Below are 20,650 nucleotides of genomic sequence, written 5' to 3' on the forward strand. Positions count from 1 at the left end.
TTATTAAAAATGAAAGCTTTTGATGGTAAAAGAAGCAAAACTCACATCAATTCAATTTTGAGGCAACATGATATAAAAATTCAATAAAAAATGTTTGAATAAAGTTAAAAATAAGGGAAAATTGCACAAATGACCCATGTAGGGTTGATTACAATCACACCCTTAAATTTTCATTTTGATCAATTTCTCCTTTTGTGGTTTCTTATTGGTTACCATCAATCTCTTTTGTTACATTAATTTTTCTTTTAAATATATATAATTCACTTATAGCAAAGAGGGCAAACTTATCCTATAAGGAGGAAAAGAAAAAGATTAATTTTTCTTTCACGTATGGTTAATTCCCATTATTAAGCTACTAAATTGCAGGTTTTTTTTCCAAATTTCTGGACGCTAATGGAACAGTGAAGAGAATTCCATGGGTTTTACCCCAGAAATTGCAACCAATAAGGTAGAAATTCATCCAACTGAAAATTTAAGGGTGTGATCGTAGCAACCCTACATGGGTCGTTTGTGCAATTTTCCCTTATTTTTAATTTTATTCAAACATTTTTTTATTGAATTTTTACATCATATTACCTCAAAATTGAATTGATGTGAGTTTTGTTTCTTTTACCATCAAAAGCTTTCATTTTAAAAAAATCAAAATAGAGAAAAATGATATATAAATATTTTTAACATCGTTCAAATCTTTTCTATTGAATTTTCATATTATTTTACCTCACTCTGAATTTCATCTCCAACGTAAATCTTCCTCTCCAAGCTTTTTTTTAAATGGACAAGTTTGCCCTCTTTCCTATGTGTGAATTATATATAAATAAAAAAAATGAATATAACAAGAGGGGTTCATTACAACCAATAAAAAACCACAGGTTAAAAACCTGAAATTTAAGGATGTGCTTATAATCAACTCCATATCTCACGATGGTTTGTACAATTTTTCTTTAAAAAAATATTTGGTTTTTTAAAAATAATTTTTTATGGTAAAAAAAAATTCATTGAACTAGCCTAACCAATTATTTAAAAAAATGAAATTTCGAGAAATTTGAGAAAAATCGTAATTCTCCCTTAACCAAAATTTTCCACTATGCATATTAGGTATTCTTTTTTAATTCAGAGATTTAATAGATACAAATGGGTAATTTATTTATTTTTTTTTTTTTAAGAAAAAGAGTAAAAAGTCAAACACTATTAGTCTAAATTACGGAAATACCCTCATCTGAGAACGAGACACCGAAGAATGAGTTTGGATGTATCATGATGTATGATGTATGTATGATATGACTTTGTAGACCTCAATCTTTCGCCGGAAACGCCGAGGCTCGCGCATGGCGGCGCGATTGACTCTCTCCTCTCTCTCTCTCTTGCCTCCATTTTCGCCTCTGGTGAAGCTCCGATCTGCATATTCCGCTTCAATTTCTAGGTCAGTATGTTATTTAGATATGTATTTTTGTACTTGAATATCGATTCAGGCAATGCATTTCATGTAGACTCAATCATTTTTTCTGTTCTTCGCTAGAACCCTAATATGTGTAATTCAAGCTCGATTTAGATCATACTTCTTAGAATCATGTTCGCAAGCTGCTTGATGGTATGGAAGTTCCATTTCTTTTAGTTTTGTAGTCACTCTGAAGACAACTCAGACTTGTTCTTAGGTTTTCTTTTGTTGCATTTTTCCTGATTGGGACGTAAATCAATTTTGATTTAGATTTTGTTTTCCTTAGATGGAAATAAGTGCCACTTGAAATTAATCATACATTTCGACCAATGTAGAAGATAATTGACTAAGTTTGATTTTTCAGTAAACTTCAAATCTTTATTTATTTATTTTTTTAATTACTACCGAAAAGAGAAGTTTTTAACAAGATTGGTGAAAGTATTCCTAAAGTTTAATCAAGGCAAGTTACACCAAGAATAACAAGAAAATCCTTCAACAAGAAAACTAGAAAAGCTGTTCATTGAATATCCTTTGAAGATGATACCCCCAATCAGAAGAAATCGTCAAAAGAGATACAATCCTCAATTAGGAAACGGTAGAGTCTCACATCAAAGAATTAGATGGTTATTTTGTTGATTGGAGCCCTTTTTGTAGTCAGTTTGGGTTCCTTCCACCTTTTTTGGGTTTTTTTATGTCCTTTTTCTTTTATTATTTCTCAATCAAAGCTGGGTTTTTACCCATAATAATCAGGGGTTTTCAAAAATAGAAAATTAAGGAAACTATTTATACAAAATAGCAAAATTTTAATCTTCTTCGATAGAGGTTGATAAAAGTTTACCAATATCTATCAATGATAGAAACCGATAGAAGTCTGTTATTAATAGACGCGGATAGAAGTTTATAAGTGTCTATCAATGTTTTTTTTGCTATTTCTGTAAATAGTTTGACATTTTTTCTATTTGTAAAAATTTTTCTGATAATAATAATTTTAAAAAAATTTAACAATAATAATAGTTTTAAAAAAGGGATAAAAATCTCACTCTATTCTCTGCCTATTTATAGTACATGTTCTTAGACATAAACGTCTATTTCCTTCGAATCTATGGGCCAGACTTTTTATTTTCTTTTCTTTTCTTTTCTGAAATGCCATCACGAGTCATTGATACGAAGAATCAACTTATTTTTTGGTATGTTATGAAAGAGAGAACTTCTGTTTACATTTGAGAGCATTAATTTGTTGGTTAATCTTTAAGCTCAGGTGCTGTTACATGTTTGTATCTGCTCGTTTTCCTTGCAGACAGTCCATGTTCATTTTTAATATTCTATACATTTTATCTGTTAGCTAGCTGGCTGTTTCTGTTTGTGCTCTAGTATACTTTCTTATAATATTTTTTTCCATCCAAATCTATGTTTTCCCAAATTTTATGAAGTTAAAATTAAAATCATGCGTCAAATGGCTCTTTCAGACCCTTTTCCTGCTTATGAGAGCTGATTTGTGAACATCCCAAGAGTCTAATAAACATTGATTGGAAACAAAGCCCTCAATGACTTCGTTGCAATAATGGAAAGGGAAAATTCAAAGAATTGGTTGTTATGCAGAGCAAGTGGTTCCGGGATTGGCTTATCTCAGATGGAGGATCATACATTTGTTGTAGGTCAAGAGTTTCCTGATGTCAGGGCATTTCGAAATGCAATTAAAGAAGCTGCTATAGCTCAACACTTTGAGCTACGAATAATCAAGAGTGACTTGGTACGTTATTTTGCAAAATGTGCCAAAGAGGGTTGTCCGTGGCGAATTCGTGCTGTTAAGCTTCCTAATTCTCCAATCTTCACAATTAGAAGCCTTGAAGGGACACATACCTGTGGGCAAAACGCCCAAAATGGACATCATCAGGCTTCCATAGATTGGATAGTTAGTTTCATAGAGGAACGGTTGCGGAACAACATTAATTACAAACCAAAGGATATATTGCATGACATCCATAAGCAATACGGCATCACTATACCATATAAGCAAGCGTGGCGTGCAAAGGAACGAGGCCTTGCCACAATTTTTGGTTCTTCTGAAGAAGGTTATGGTCTTCTTCCATCGTACTGTGAACAAATTAGGAAAGCGAATCCTGGGAGTTTTGCCGAAGTCTTTACCACTGGTTCAGATAATCACTTTCAACGACTCTTTGTTTCATTTCATGCATCCATACATGGGTTTCTTAATGGTTGCTTCCCTGTGATCAGCCTTGGCGGAATCCAGCTTAAAAGCAAATACCTAGGTACTTTACTATCAGCTATTTCTTACGACGCTGATGGTGGGATGTTTCCACTTGCTTTTGGTGTAGTCGATGCTGAAAATGAGGAAAGCTGGATGTGGTTTTTGTCAGAGTTACATAAGGCACTCGAGATGAACACTTGGAACAAACTTCACCCCACATTTTTATCAGATGGTCAAAAAGGAATTCTGGATGCCCTGAGAAGGAAATTCCCAAATTCTTCACATGCATTATGCATGCGCTACTTAAGTGAAAGTATTGGAAAAGAGTTCAAAAACTCGAGGCTCGTTAGTCTTATTTGGAAAGCGGCATATGCCACAACTACTATTGCTTTCAAAGAGAGAATGTCGGATATAGAAGAGGTTTCACCTGAAGCTGCAAAATGGATACAGCAATTTCCTCCCTCTCATTGGGCATTAGTTTATTTTGAAGGACCTCGATATGGACATCTTTCTTCAAATCTAGATGAGTTCACTAAATGGATTCTTGAGGCACGAGAGCTGCCAATCATCCAGGTGATTGAGCGGATTCATAGTAAACTAATGGCCGAGTTTGAAGAGCGGCGTGCTAGGAGTACATCATGGTTTTCTTTTCTGACTCCATCAGCTGAGAAACGAATAGTGGAAGCAATTAACCTTGCCTCGTCATATCAAGTTCTTCGATCAGATGAGGTAGAGTTTGAGGTTTTATCAGCTGATAGATCATATATAGTCGATATCGGAAAACGATGTTGCCCCTGTCGTGATTGGCAGCTTTATGGAATACCTTGCTCTCATGCTGTTGCAGCCATTGCCTCATGTAGAAAAGACGTCTATGCCTTTACCGAGAAGTGTTTTACAGTTTCTGGTTACAGGGAAACATATGCGAAAGTTATATACCCCATTCCCAGAAAACTTGAATGGAAAAAACCTGATGAAACTCCTATGCATGATGATACACAAATTGTTCGACCACCTAAGTTTCGTCGACCGCCAGGACGACCTGAAAAAAAGAGGATTTGTGTAGAGGACCTGAATCGAGAAAAACATACCGTGCATTGTAGTCAATGTAATCAAACAGGACACTACAAAACTACCTGCAAGGCAGAGCTCATGAAGAGCATTGAACAGTTCTAGAAGTCAAATTTTGTACATGGCTTATGTTGTGAAGTGGACAGTATTTCTTTTCTAGATAGTAGTTGGCTTTAGATTTGTGTAAAGTAGGAAAGCTTCCTAATCTTTACTGTATATGGAGACTGAGTGGTTATGTGAGGAAGGTTAATTATGCTGCAATATCAGGTGTTCCATTTCCACTATTTCTACCTTCATTGGAGTTCTTTTATGCTCAAAATCCCATATGCCAAAGAACTCTGAAAGAAAATAGTAGGTATTTATCTTCATTGAAAACTCCAACAACTATAGGTCCTCTCTCAAACTTCAAGGATGATTGCTACAGGAAGTGTTAGACTTATGAAATTGCCCATCTTCCTAAATAATTTTCATTTAGTTAAATTATAAGTTCAATCTATAAATTTTTAGAAGTGTATAATGAATCCATGAACTTTTAAAGTGTTTAATAGGTCATTGAACTATTAATTTTGTGTTTAATAGGTTTTTGTACTTCAAAAATATTTTATTGATAACTGTACTTTCAATTTTGTGTCCAATTTATCCCTACTTATTCAAGAAAAATGAATTGATCTATTAAATTTAAATTTTAGATCTATTGAAATAACCGGTAATTTTGTGTTTTGTATATCCATGGATTTTAAAATATATCAAATAGAACAAGGGCCTATTTGATACGAAATTGATAATATAGGAATCTATTGATAACAAAATTAAAAGGTTAAAGATCAATTGAGTACTTTATAAAGTTAATAAATCAATTAGGCACAAAATTGAAAGTTTTAAAGACATTAAATACTTTCAAAAGTTTATGATTCAAATAAATAAATACGCACATACAAAATTAGTCACCTGTACCGGCCAATTCTGACAACCACCACCACCAATTCTAGCGACGATCACCTTAGACGACTAATTCCAACACGCATTATTTTAAACTACTAGTTCATTGTATTTTGTAGTCGTCTATTATGGTAATTTAACATTAATAAAAACGCTTTTAGTATAAAAACAAAACAAACTCGCATATAAAAAAACTACTGAAAAAGAGTTGTCAAACATATGAGTGTTTTTATTTTAAACCACTTTTATTTTTGCTATTACCTTTTTTTAAGTCAATCTAAAACCTTTTTATCCAAACTTTTGGAAATTGAATGAACAACCAAGTAGATATGTCACACCTCGCCCCAGACTACTCTCTAAGCCTAGGAAAGGACATGACTGCAGTAGTTATCAACCCTTTTGTTGACACTTATTGCCTAATAACTCTGGCGAAAATAACTCTGATACCAATGAACAAATTGAACAGTCAACTAATTAAGTCAAGGAGGCAAACAAAAACTGATTAAGTAGGCCCATTTTATTACACAAAGTAAAGTTCATACAAATCTGATACTTAGTTACAAAGTTTACAAGAACAACTGTAAAATCCTCCAGAAGTGTAACTGTGGCTTGTGGCAGACCCTGACCTTAGTAGCACCCTAGAACTTCTCACCTTGCGCTACCTGGGAAGAAAAACATGAAATAACAGAATGAGCTTCACAAAGCTCAGTAAGTGGTAAGCAACTTCTAGAGTCTATTTCAACTCATCAATACGAGGTTACATTCAAACCTTCGCCTTGAATGAGTTTGTTCTCAACTCTATCTACGCGCACGGTCGATAGCTAAACTAATAACTACTTAGAATGAGTATGCTGTCTACCTACACACACGGTAGATAGATAACTGTTACTAAATACAATGCTTACCCTTTACGTTTTCTTTGTCTCCTATGTGCACATAGCTCCTTGCTCATGGGCTCAGACGCTAGGCTCGTCGGCCCTCTGACCATCCCATACGAGGATCCTCCCACAGGCTCAGGAACTAAACCTCTCGGTCCCCTGACCATCCCGTGAGGTTTTGCTTTCGGGCTTAGAAACTAGGTCTAATGACCCTCTGACCATCTCGGTCACATAATCTCATTCTCACGCTAGGTATTCATAATATAAGCATATACAATTTACTCTTAAAGATATGCTTTAAGACTTAAAGGAAAGTACCACTCACCTTGGTCGTTTAGGAACCTTTCTCTCTAGAAGTTCCTTGATCTTCCCAGGCTCCTCTTTTGAACCCTAAATTCCAGATTCAATTTAAAGCTCAGACTACTCATAGTTCTAGGCTTTATCTCGAGTTACTTCTTTCTACAAATATGCTCTAAAATGTCTCAGGAAGCTTACCTCAAAATATTAGCTCATAAATTCTCGTGGTTTGGCCGGAATCTTCAAAACATCAAGACTGGCTCAGCTTACCCGACAGCTCGACCCTTCTGTCTTTTTCTCATTCTCCAGCCCGATTCCTTGGAGCTTATTCTCCGGAAGCCCTACCCTGAAAACTAGACTCTTAGATCTTTCAGGTGGCTTTGGAATCACTTCAAACGCACGAATATTCTGGGAGAACTCCTCATCTCAAGTTGATGCTACTTCCTGTTCTTTCTGTCTGACAGCATCTCCCCTCTTGGAACCTCTTGACCAACGCATGGTTTGCTACCAACACATAGTCTCATCCCAATACACTCTTCTTTATGTCCTTTGAAGAGAATTTTGTTCCCATTTGAAGTCCTTGGCCCTATTTATATGCGTCCAAGATTGCTCTAAGGCCGACACCTCCCACTTGGCCGCATGTCCAAGTGTCTCTTCCTTACACTATTAACACAATCTTGCATCAACGCAACCCAAGGTGTCTTGCTCCCTTTTTACCAACGCATAGCCTTCAACTTTGCATGTCTTCTTATGCATCCACTTCAATTGCTTAAGGCTTAAGATTTCTTCCCAACAAGCCACATGTCTGGATGACGTCCTTCATATGCGTTCATCCTTCATATGTGTCCGTCCAACTCAATATGCGTTTAACTAGGATGATGACCAACACCCTTTTCAATGCATACTACTAGCATCAGATATCCAACGCATAGCACATCACCAACGCATAGTGCATCACCAATGCATAGCACATCACCAACGCATAGCACATCACCAACGCATAGTGCATCACCAACACATAGCGCATCACCAACGCATAGCACATCACCAGCGCATAGTGCATCACCAACGCATAGCACATCACCAACGCATAGCACATTACCAGCGCATAGTGCATCACCAATGCATAGCACATCACCAATGCATAGTGCATCACCAACGCATAATATTGCACTGCCATATCCATCGTTGCTTACCATCGCATAGCACTGTTGCGTCCATCGCGTCCATCACTGCTTACCATCGCATAGCACTGATGCGTCCATCGCGTCCATCGCATCCATCGCTTCTTACCATCATATAGCACTACTGCCGCATCCATCGCGTCCATCGCATCCATCGCGGCATACCATTGCATCACTGCATGCCCTCGCATCACCGCAATCTACCAACGCATTCCTTCGACCGCATAGCATCGATGCATCGCATCACCGTGTGACACCAACGCATAATGCTTGTTGTATACCATCGACGCATACCTTCGATCGCACAACGCATAGCACCATCGCATGATGCCAACGCATAGTTGCTGCCGCATACCGTCGACGTATACCCTCATCACCACATGCCATCCATCGCCGCATGCTACCAGCACATCCCTTCGGCTGCATACTCTCATGTTCAATGCATCCATCACGCCTGCCTCCATCGCCGCATGCCTTTATCCATCGCATCCATCGCATCCAACGCATCCATCGCATCCATTGCGTCCAACGCATCCATCACATCCAATATATCCAACATTCAGCGCCCTTGGATGTGTAACTTGAGGCTGCCGCATGCATTTTCTAACCTCTTCAAGACCTTGGCTACTGTATGCACTACTAACCTCCTAAATAACCTCTCAAAGTCTAATGGCCAACGCATGGCACATACTAACGCATTGTCAAATACTTAGTCAAACTTCACTAATTAAAGCTTAACTCAAAACTACTCAAGGAAACTCTATTCAACACTTAGAAATTTCCTTCTCTTCAACATAGGATTTAACTTTCACTTAGTTAATTCCTTTTAACACCTGCTTAAGTAGGAATAATGGAAATCTGGGTTTCACATTTACTTCCCCCTTAAGAAAATTTCGTCCTCGAAATTTACTCGAACTAACTCCGGTTTAAGGTTCCACAACAACCACTGTTGTAACCTCTTATAACCTCGTCTATTACCACGATTCCACTGCGCTATTCTGATATCAACTTTCTTAGTTTGTCCAATGATACCTTACCTACTCTGATATCAACTTTCTTAGTTTGTCCAATGATACCTTACCTAGTCATCTCTAAGCTAGATGTTGAACCTAACTATCTACAACATAAACATTTCTATCTCAAATACTAATGAGAATAACTTTAATACATACTTACCTTCCTCGGTAGATCTTCAAGTAGCGTTGTGAGTTCCAGCTCCGGTTGCCTGCTAGGTCATGCCACTTCCACCATTCCTCTTAGTCTCAGTTTGACTAATTCTTAGGTTTCTATTTAAATCTTTACTCTACCACACTTCCCCTTGGTTTTACTAAATTTAATCCTCAAGTTTTCCTAACTCAACCCTCTGGTTTCCAAAAACATATACTTTGATACCAAACTAGTATCAACCCACCCTTCAACTTTCCCAGAAACTTATGCTTCAATACTAATGTCACACCCCGCACCAGATTACCCTCCTAATCTGGATGGAATGGTGACTGCAGCAATTACCAACCCTTTTGGTGACACTTACTGTCTATCTTACCTGTTAAATATTGCTCAAACCCTGAATACATACAAATTAACTCAGAATTTAACACATTCACATTACAGGGTTTCGCAGCATTGTTCATACATGGATATTACAACCTAGTGAGCCCCATCAAGAATACTAGTCACTAGATAGACACATGTATACTAACTAGCATAGGTCTTCAATTACGCTTCCTTCAAACTGTTTCTTTAAGTGGCAGAGCAGCAGCAGCAGAATAGTCTTTTGGGAACTGACCGCTACCTGAAAGAAAACATTGAAAACGTGAGCTAGAAGCCCAGTGAGTGACTTAATAAAAACATAAATCTCATTCTTAAACTGAAAGCTCGAAAACATAATACTGAAACTAAAATATATCAAGAAAACATGTACATAAAACCTTTACAATAATTGTATCTGAAACCTGAATCTTAATTGAAACCCTTACTTCGATCTCTTTATATTGAACTATGGCTAGGAGAGACCTTATGTCGATCTCTTTAAAAATATATTGATGGGCATCTCAAGCAACTTTCTCTAAACATTAGCATTGATAACTACTCTTAAACACCATTAAACATCATTATTCCTTAGTTGAGAACGAGCATACCTCGCTCTAGCTCCCAACGTCTGTTATCGGCCATGAGACCCATGCTTCGGCCTCTCTTTGTTGGTTTATAGCCTAGGAGACCCATACTTCGGCCTCTCCTTCAAAACTACCCACGTGTACGTGGAGGTTTCTATGTACTGTCAATACCTTAGGTACATTTATTCAGATACCTTTCTTACCTTCAGTACTCCTCTTCATTGTGTTTAAGAATATCAATGCATGTACTTTAGCAATCTTAGGTATATAAACATAACACATCAAGCTTAATTTTAACCCTAACGCATGCTTCATACTTTATAAAATAAGTTGGCTTAAATCGTGTTGAACGAGCTTGTAAAAACTATTAGCATGCGTTAGATATGGAAAACATACTTGGAAAACTTATACATTAGTAACGTCATGCGTTGATAAACATTCATAAGCATTAGCAATTCCAAACTATCCTTCTAGCTTAGGAGAAGATATGACTGCCTTTATCCTTAGTTGAGAATGAACTACTAGATCTAACCCTCAACGTCAACCTTAGTCGGGGAGAATCCTTTTGCTCAATCCATCAACGTCGTATTACCTATGTGCACGTGGTTATAACTAAGTATCGTCATACCTTAGGTACTTTTGCTCAGATACCTTCTCAAATGTCCTTCAGTATCGAGCTGCTAAGATACCTTCTCAAATGTCCTTCGGTATTAAGTTGGTCCGGTACCTTCTCGAATGTCCTTCGGTATCAAGTTGGTCAGATACCTTCTCAAATGTCCTTCGGTATCTGGTTGGACGGATTCTCATATGTCCTTCGGTATCGCGTTTTAAATAAAACTAGTCATAAATATTTAGTTGAACACTAAGGCTTAGTGCTCAAATCATCATACTAGTTCATCATAAAAAAGGAGTTACTTAAAATATGCTAAAAGTATTTGGACAAGATAACATATTTAAATCATGTCAATTTCCATGGAGAACATGCTTTACTTAGCATGAGAAATAGTTTCAAATATTTGTTGCTTGGCACTTCATATAAACACTTAGTATCACATAGTCACTCACAGCTCGTTGGCCTCTTAACGGGTTATACGCCTCTCCTAGCTCTTCTTGGCCTGAAAGGACATAATTCCTGGTTAAACTACTTAAAATTCTTAGCAAAATACCTCAAATAGTTAATTTACTAATGGAACTTTCATCATCAAAGACAGCTTTACTAACGAGATACTCATCATGAGTGAATTCTTCTCATGAGCGAGATCCTCATCATGAGTGAATTCTTCTCATGAGCGAGATCCTTTCATCCTAGCGATACTCACCTTTCCAGCGAGATTCAGCCTAATTTCTAGCGAGATTCCCTTCTAGAGCGAGATCCTCATCACAAAATTAGCGAGATTTTCTTCTAGAGCGAGATCCTCATCAAAAAATTAGTGAGATTTCTTTCTAGAGCGAGATCCTCATCACAAAATCTCGCTATAACTCTCCACAGTGGGCTGTTTGCTTGTTCTTCCCAAGTAGCTGTCTATTTATGCATAGATTCTCTGTTACAACTTCAAAAATTCATAACTCAAAATCCAGACTTTTTTTGAAGAAACTTCCTTCTACAAACTTGTTTAGAATTGAGTTAACTTTCTTACCTTAAAATTCCAGCAAAACATTTCTTATGGTTTGGCCTAGAGCTTCCAATCTTCACCTCGGGCCCTGATTAACCCGAGATTCTATCTCTTCTATAATTTCATCACTTTCTGTTCTTCTTCTCCTGCAATCTTTCTCCAGCAAGACAATTTTGAAAACTAGATTCTCCCAGCTTTCAAATGGCATCGATTTAACTGAATTTGCTTGTGTAGATTGTTGAAACCAAACTTTCGAAGTTTCTTTTTCCTTTTAATCTTCCTGCCACCTCCCGAATTCAAGGATTAACCGCCACGTGCCAAACCCATAAATGAGTTTCCTTATTTAACATGTTTTTCTTTTCCTTTCTCAACAACTCCTATAAATAATATGGATTTTCACTTACTAAATATTTAATATATCATTCCTTTGGCTAAACATGCTTGTTTAGGAAACTTAGAATTCGGGGTTTACACTTAGCTACATAAGAGCTTATTTCTTTCTGCTTCCATCCTCTATTCCTCCAAAAATCTGGCTTCATTTAACTCATTAGAAGACATCACATTACTTACTCTTACTTAAAGTAATTAGGGTTCGGGTTTTACAAATTCTTCCCCCCCCAAAAGAAATTTCGTCCTCAAAATTTGCTCGAACCTACTTATAACTTAGACTTTGACAACATCCTTTGATCGTAAACTTTACAACCTTCTTCTTTTCTTTCTTCTTCCCTCTTTTTACTACGCTTTCGCTGTGCTACTCTGATATTAACTTTGTTCACATTAAATAATACTAGTATGTATGAACAATTGATCATCATAGTTCACTGTATTTGTCACATCCTCTGGTGACTCTTCCGTTCTCCACTGAGTCATAATATTCATTTATTACTAGAGTGGTCCTTTTCCATTTACTAGCAATACCACTGGAATATTTTTTTCTAGTTGTCACACTTTTGAATTAGTTGCTAGCTGTGAAATCAATATTTATGTCAACTAGACTTCTCGACTTAACCGAAGGCACTCTTCTTAGGATGTCCTTTCTATCATACTTGGGAGAAAACATTCTTTGTACTATAACATTTCCCAACTATGGCTTACCATACTGTATACATAAGGTTTTCTTAACTGTACTAGTCCCTTGCTCAATTACAATTCAAACTTCGAGCTATTACCTAGAACATCAACAAATCTGGACCTTTTCCTTTTTGTCTTCTGCTGACCATTTTGTTCCTAACTTTTATACTCAACGTACCCCTGGTACATTTCGAGCTCACTGTTGCTCATTCTTTCCCTTCTCTTAGGAGTAATCTGACTAGGACTTTCTCTAGATTACATCATTTACTTTGAATTCATTGGAATAGACTTCACGTTTGCCACCAACCTCTGAGTAAACCTGCTATACACTCTATTTCTAGTGAGAAGTCTATGTTTACCTGTTTAACTCCCGACTTCCACTCAGGTACTAGTAGTGGATTGAGTAATCCTGTCGGCCTCTGCCCTTCAGGTTTCACTTGTTAACAAATCAAACATCACATAGTACTTTTCTTATTTTGCTAGATTATGTCTGAGTCTGTTAGTCTAGAGTAGCCGTTTTGCTCACTCCTTATCATTCTTTACTGCATTACTACTTAACTGGGAAGGAACTCCTCTGGTTCTTTTCCTACAATCATAACTTGCATTCTTAGTTGAGAGACAATCTTTACTCAATCCCTCAACATCAATTTATGGCTAGAATGGAGTGTTCTCGACACTATCAATCACAACTTTTCCCTTATTTGTACAATTCTAGTTCAAGTACTGTCATGCCTTAGGTACTATTGCTCAGATACCTTCTCCATGTCCTTCAGTATCGAGCTATTCAAATTTTAGGACAAAGCCTCAATACCTTCTCTATGTACTTCAGTACTGAGTTATTTATATTTACTTGCTTGCATATTCTTATCTCTTAATGACTTAGTTGCCCAAAACATTCTATACTAACGCATCCTTATGGTCATTGAAAAGCATAGTATAAATATAAGATTAATGTGAGATACGTTGCTTGGTAACTATTTGAAAATAGTTGTCATAAATAGCTTTCAGTAAACATACATTGTTAAACATTCATAAGCTTTAGAAATTTACTTAAAACATTTAAAGCATTTAGTGTCACTCACTCCTACTGCTAAAACCATATGACCAAGAAATACAACCTAGTCTAACCAGAAACCACATTTGCTGAACGTGGCATACAACTGCTTCTCTCGCAGTGTCTGCAAAACTATCCTCAAATGGTTCCCGTGATCTTCCCTACTACTTAAATACACCAATATGTTATCAATGAAGATTATCATGAACTGATCCGAGTAGGGATAAAATATCCTATTCATCAAGTCCATAAATACTGCAGGGGTATTCGTTAATTCAAATGGCATTATTAGGAACTTATAATGTCCATACCTCGTCCTGAATGCAGTTTTTGGAACATCTGCCTCTACCTTCAACTGGTGGTAACCTGATCTCAAATCTATTTTAGAGAAAATTGTGGCTCCCTTAGACTGATCAAAGAGATCACCTATACCAAGCAATGGATACTTGTTCCTGATCGTCACCTTATCCTAATGCCTATAATCTATACATAACTGAGAGTACCGTCTTTCTTCTTGATAGAAGACCGGCGCTTCCCGAGGTGATACACTGGATCTGATGTAACCCTTATTTATTAATTCTTGTCACTGAACTTTCAACTTCTTAAGTTCTTCTGGCACCATCCTCAATGGTACCTAAAAAATAGATGTTGTATTTGGAATTAAATCGATAGTAAACTCAACTTCCTTGTCAGATTGTAAATCTGATAACTTTTCAGGGAAAACATCCAGGAACTCTTGTACAATTGGTACATCCTCAGGTTTCATCTTCTCCTTTTATGAAACCGTCACATGAGCTAAATAAGCTTCCTAGCCTTCACTGTTGATATTAGGCTTTCTGAAAGTATTCCTTTGCTTCCTACAATTTCTGTCTCTTGCCTACTAAATCTCTCGAACATTATCCATCCTTAAAACAATTCATACAGTTGTAACATTTATTCGGAAAATCCATGCTCTAGAGTGACAACAATTCTAGGAAATCTAATGGAATCACTTCATAACTATACTTATCAACAACTACTCCAAAGCCTGTAAAACTCTTATACTATTACAACCTCTCCATACTATAATAATAATTACTTAGGGGAATGCTCTCCACAATCTTTCCTACAAGTAGTGCAACATGCTAGATAATAATGAAGGTATAGCACCATAAGCAACTAGTTCATAAATATACTGGTACATAAAGTTACTTTACCATTCACAACATTAGGTAACTTCTCTGCCGCCCAGTAGGACACTTCGTAAAACCTGCCCTAACCTGAGGTCGTCCTGCTTTCTTTCTCATTTTTCTTCTTTTAAATTCCTTCCTCAGCTTCTGAGCCACTAGGCTTATCTAGCGTCTGTAAAGTCATTCCGTGTTCTATCTGAACTCCTTGACCTAGCTGGGCATTCCTTCTTGAAATGTTCTGCTTGTCTGTACTAAAAACATACGTTTTTCCCTTTATAACATGTCCCTCAGTAAAACTTACCACAATCTGTACATAAGGGTTTCTTACCTGCACCAGCTACCAGTTCGATAGGATGCCAAAACCTTGATCTATCACCCATACTAATCATAAGTCTTGGCTTCTTCCTTCCTACCCTATGCTGACTTGTAGCTCTCTGTCCTTCATCAATACCTATTAGGTCATTCTCAATACTGTACTTCCTTTCCGAATCCGCCAGAATGGATTCGACACTTTCCGCCAACCTCTTGGCGATCCTGTTAAATATTTTATCCTCTAACTGAGGATCTGTTCCTGTCTGCGGAATCCTTGACTCCCCGCCTGAAGTCGTTTCCTAATTTACTAGGTCTTTACCTTTTCGTTCACTAACATTTGGATTCCCTCGAATCTCGAAACTTTTAAAGGTAGGGTCAGGGTTCCCGTTGTCTGTCTGCCTGCTCTACTTGCCACTTTTCTTGACATCTTCCTCTTTCTTAGGTAGTACACATGTTAAAGACTCAGGACTCAGACTTATATATATAAAGTTTTCCCCTCTTTTCCTAAAATCTTTTGCTCTGATACCAACTTGTCACACCCCGCACCAGATTACCCTCTTAATCTGGATGGAATGGTGACTGCAGCAGTTACCAACCCTTTTGGTGATACTTACTGCCTATCTTACCTATTAAATATTGCTCAAACCCTGAATATATACAAATTAACTCAGAATTTAACACATTCACATTACAGGGTTTCGCAGCATTGTTCATACATGGGTATTATAACCTAGTGAGCCCCATCAAAAATACTAGTCACTAGACAAACACATGTGTACTAACTAACATAGGTTTTCAATTACGCTTCCTTCAACCTGTTTCTTTGAGTGGCAGAGCAGCAGCAGCAGAATAGTCTTTTGGAAACTGACCGCTACCTGAAAGAAAACATTGAAAACGTGAGCTAGAAGCCCAGTGAGTGACTTAATAAAAACATAAATCTCATGCTTAAACTGAAAGCTTGAAAACATAATACTGGAACTAAAATATACCAAGCAAATGTGTACATAAAACTTTTACAACCATTGTATCTGAAACCTGAATCTTAATTGAGACCCCTACTTCAATCTCTTCATACTGAACTATGGCTAGGAGAGACCCCTATGTCGACCTCTTTAAAAATATATCGATGGGCATCTCAAGCAACTTCCTCTAAACATTAGCATTGATAACTACTCTTAAACACCATTAAACATCATTACTCCTTAGTTGAGAACGAGCATACCTCGCTCTAGCTCCTAACGTCTATTATCGGCCATGAGATCCATGCTTCGGCCTCTCTTTGCTGGTTTATGGCCTAGGAGACCCATACCTCGACCTCTCCTTCAAAACTACCCACGTGCACGTGGAGGTTTCTATGTACCGTCAACACCTTAGGTACATTTATTCAGATACCTTTCTTAACTTCAGTACTCCTTTTTATTGTGTTTAGGAATATCAACGCATGTACTTTAGCAATCTTAGGTATATAAACATAGCACATCAAGCTTAGTTTTAACCCTAACACATGCTTCATACTTTATAAAATAAGTTGGCTTAAATCGTGTTGAACTAGCTTGTAAAACTATTAGCATGCGTTAGATATGAAAAAACATACTTGGAAAACTCATACATTAGTAACATCATGTGTTGATAAACATTCATAAGCATTAGCAATTCCAAACTATCCTTCTAGCCTAGGAGAAGATATGACTGCCTTTATCCTTAGTTGAGAGTGAACTACTAGATCTAACCCTCAACGTCAACCTTAGTCGGGGAGAACCCTTTTGCTCAATCCCTCGATGTCGTATTACCTATGTGCACGTGGTTATAACTGAGTACCGTCATACCTTAGGTACTTCTGCTCAGTTACCTTCTCAAATATCCTTCAGTTCGAGCTACTAAGATACCTTCTCAAATGTCCTTCGGTATTAAGTTGGTCCGGTACCTTCTCGAATGTCCTTGGGTACCAAGTTGGTCAGATACCTTCTTAAATGTCCTTTGGTATCTAGTTGGGCGGATACCTTCTCAAATGTCCTTCGGTATCGTGTTTTAAGTAAAACTAGTCATAAACATTTAGTTGAACACTAAGACTTAGTGCTTCATCATACTAGTTCATCCATCATACTAGTTCATCATAAAAATGGAGTTACTTAAAACATGCTGAAAGTATTTGGACAATATAACATATTTAAATCATGTCAATTTCTATGGAGAACATGCTTTACTTAGCATGAGAAATAGTTTCAAACATATGTTGCTTGGCACTTCATATAAACACTTAGCATGAGAAATAACTTCAAAGAAATCATGGTTTCTAAATCATTAAAGCATTAAATTATCACATAGTCACTCACAGCTAGTTGGCCTCTTAACAGGTTATACGCCTCTCATAGCTCTTCTTGGCCTGAAAGGACATAATTCCCGGTTAAACTACTTAGAATTCTTAGCAAAATACTTCAAATAGTTCATTTACTAATGAAACTTTCATCATCAAAGACAACTTTACTAACGAGATACTCATCATGAGTGAATTTTTCTCATGAGCGAGATCCTTTCATCCTAGCGATACTCACATTTCCAGCAAGATTCAATCCAATTTCTAGCGAGATTCCCTTCTAGAGCGAGATTCTCATAAAAAAAAATTAGCGAGATTTCCTTCTAAAGCGAGATCTTCATCACAAAATCTCGCTATAACTCTCCACGGTGAGCTGTTTGTTTGTTCTTCCCAAGCAGCTGTCTGCTTATACACAGATTCTCTGTTACAATTTCAAAAATTCATAACTCAAAATCCAGACTTCTTTTGAAGAAACTTCCTTCTACAAACTTGTTTAGAATTGAGTTTTACCTTAAAATTCCAGCCTAAAATTCTTTATGGTTTGGCCTGGAGCTTCCAATCTTCACCTCGGGCCCTGATTAACCCGAGATTCTGTCTTTTCTATAATTTCATCACTTTTTGTTCTTCTTCTCCTGCAATCTTTCTCCGACAAGACAACCTTGAAAACTAGATTCTCCCAGCTTTCAAATGGCACCGATTTCACTAAATTTGCTCGTGTAGATTGCCAAAACCAAACTTTCAAAATTCCTTTTCCCTTTTAATCTTCCTCCCGCCTCCCGAATTCAAGGATTAACCGCCACATGCCAAACCCATAAATGAGTTTCCTTATTTAACATGTTTTTCTTTTCCTTTCTCAACAACTCCTATAAATAACATGAATTTTCACTTACTAAATATTTAATACATCATTCCTTTGGCAAAACATGCTTGTTTAGGAAACTTAGAATTCCTTTGGCTAACCTCTCAAAGTCCAATGGCCAATGCATGGCACATACTAACGCATTGTCAAATATTTAGTCAAATTTCACCAATTAAAGCTTAGCTCAAAACTACTCAAGGAAATTCTATTCAACACTTTGAAATTTCCTTCTCTTCAATATAGGATTTAACTTTCACTTAGTTAATTCCTTTTAACACCTGCTTAAGTAGGAATAATGGAAATCCGGGTTTCACAAGATACATGTTTTTTAAAAAATAAGTGCAATGAAAAGCTAATAAAAAACATGTTCGGGGTTTCTTTTAGCCTCAATTAAAGAAGATTAAATTATGAGATTCCATCTCAAAACTAATTGACAATTAAAGGAGTAGTTCATCTATTTTATTAAGAGTGTGAGGCTCCTCGATTTTTTTTCAATGTGGGATCTTCAACACCGATATTATTATTAACAATTAACAATTATAGTGTCGTAGATAATGTTAACAAATATAAGGGCCATGCAAAGTAACGTTGATTATGAAGAAAAGGATGGAAGAACATTGTTTTGCAATTGAGGTATGATGTTAGAGTTTACATTTGAAATCTTGTTTTGAAGATAGTGTATTTTCCTATTATTCAGACTTCAAATTTCTTGATTATTTTTCCCTTTTTTTTTTTTTTGGCTTAAATATTTTCATAAATATACAATTGCGTACTTCAGGTTGTAGTTGGAACTTTTTTTTCTTTCGCAGCGAGATTCATTAGTATGAATTATTTGGTTCTAAATACCCATAGATTCTAGATTTGATACGGTATATTTGTCAATGAATTTCTATAGAATTTCACTTAATTTAGAAACTGGTCAATAATCCAAAATAAAATCAATTTGATCTTTTTTAAAACATCCCACTCAAGATGCTTGTTTACTTAGTTGCCTCATTTTAACTTGAGAAATTGTATTTGAGTAGCAAATTGAGTTTAGGAATTTGCAGGCATGTCTTTTGGATTTTTAAGTTTGTAAATATGGTAAAATAAAGTTTCACAATTGCCACCTTTGATTAAATCAACCTGACAGCGAAAGGCTTTGAAGGCATAGTCGTAGAAGTCGATTTTGGCGTCGTCGTGGGTTTTTTGGGTCAGAGGATGGCGTGGACATGGTAGTTTCTGGTGGTTGGAGCTCGATTGCCACATTCATCAGCTTGGCAGCAAAGCCATCTAAGGGCTTCGAAGGCGTAATCGTAGAAGCTCGATTTCAGGCGTTGTCATGGGTTTTTTGGGTCAAAGGACAACGGAGACATGGTAGTTTCCAATGGTTGGAGCTCGATTTCAGGTGGAGTGGTGGCTGGCTTGTTTGAAGAGAGATATTGGGGCGAAGAGGTCTGTTACTTTTGAAGAAGTCTAGATCTTTTTTAAAAAAATAATAATAAAATAAATTAAAAATTAAAAAAATCTAAGTGTTATCACTTTAATTCAAATGTGTCAACTGTGCATCAAGAGGTATCGAATGTATGAATGGGTACAAGTGTATCAGATGTATCAAGTATATATCAAGTGTGTATCAAACATATTAGGTGAATAAAGTATATTCATACATTTTTTACATTTCCTGTCTTAAATCCTAGACTAAGCTTGTTTTTTGTTATTTTTACAAAACTAAAAGGTTTGAATCATAGGCCTAATATTAATAACTTGTTTGGTCCGTTTTGCAACTACCCCTATTAACTTTGAGGGAATTAGTCCATAGTTGACATTTTTCTAATATATCTAAAAGTAATATTTCTATTAAAAAAAGCACTAAAACAAATGAAAATGGATAGAAACTATCTAAATTAATTTGTGAGATTTTAATTATAACTTCGTATAATTCATCATTTTAATTAAGGTAATTATTTTAAATAAGGTAATTATTTTAAATGATAAAATTGTTGAAAATATTTTTAAGTATCAAGATGAACATTAGTGGATGATTAAATTGTGATAGGCATCCATCAAACACTTTATGTCTATCACGCCATTTTCCTATATTTATAAATAAATGGGTTCTTTTTCCTTTATCTAAAACCAGCCTTTTCTAATT

At 36.4% G+C, this 20,650-nt stretch overlaps 1 protein-coding gene across 3 annotated transcripts; it reads left to right on the forward strand.

Annotated features, from left to right (window-relative positions):
* Positions 1–1,224: 1,224 nt before the first annotated feature.
* On the forward strand, positions 1,225–20,178 carry LOC120092030 (uncharacterized). Of its 3 annotated transcripts, none has more exons than XM_039050223.2 (2): positions 1,225–1,420; positions 2,902–4,996. In XM_039050223.2, the coding sequence occupies exon 2, from the start codon at positions 2,997–2,999 to the stop codon at positions 4,815–4,817; it is 1,821 nt and encodes a 606-aa protein (XP_038906151.1). In that variant the 5' UTR covers positions 1,225–1,420; positions 2,902–2,996; the 3' UTR covers positions 4,818–4,996. The 3 variants fall into 3 exon arrangements, 2 of the variants coding, with proteins under 2 accessions (XP_038906151.1, XP_038906150.1); XM_039050222.2 differs by having other exon boundaries at positions 1,259–1,420; positions 3,035–4,996; XR_016524922.1 differs by lacking the exon at positions 2,902–4,996 and adding an exon at positions 19,649–20,178 and having other exon boundaries at positions 1,279–1,420.
* The last annotated feature ends 472 nt before the right edge of the window (positions 20,179–20,650 follow it).

The sequence above is a fragment of the Benincasa hispida genome, chromosome 11, assembly GCF_027475165.1.
Source record: "Benincasa hispida cultivar pf3 chromosome 11, pf3_genome.v1.1, whole genome shotgun sequence".
NCBI lineage: Eukaryota > Viridiplantae > Streptophyta > Magnoliopsida > Cucurbitales > Cucurbitaceae > Benincasa > Benincasa hispida.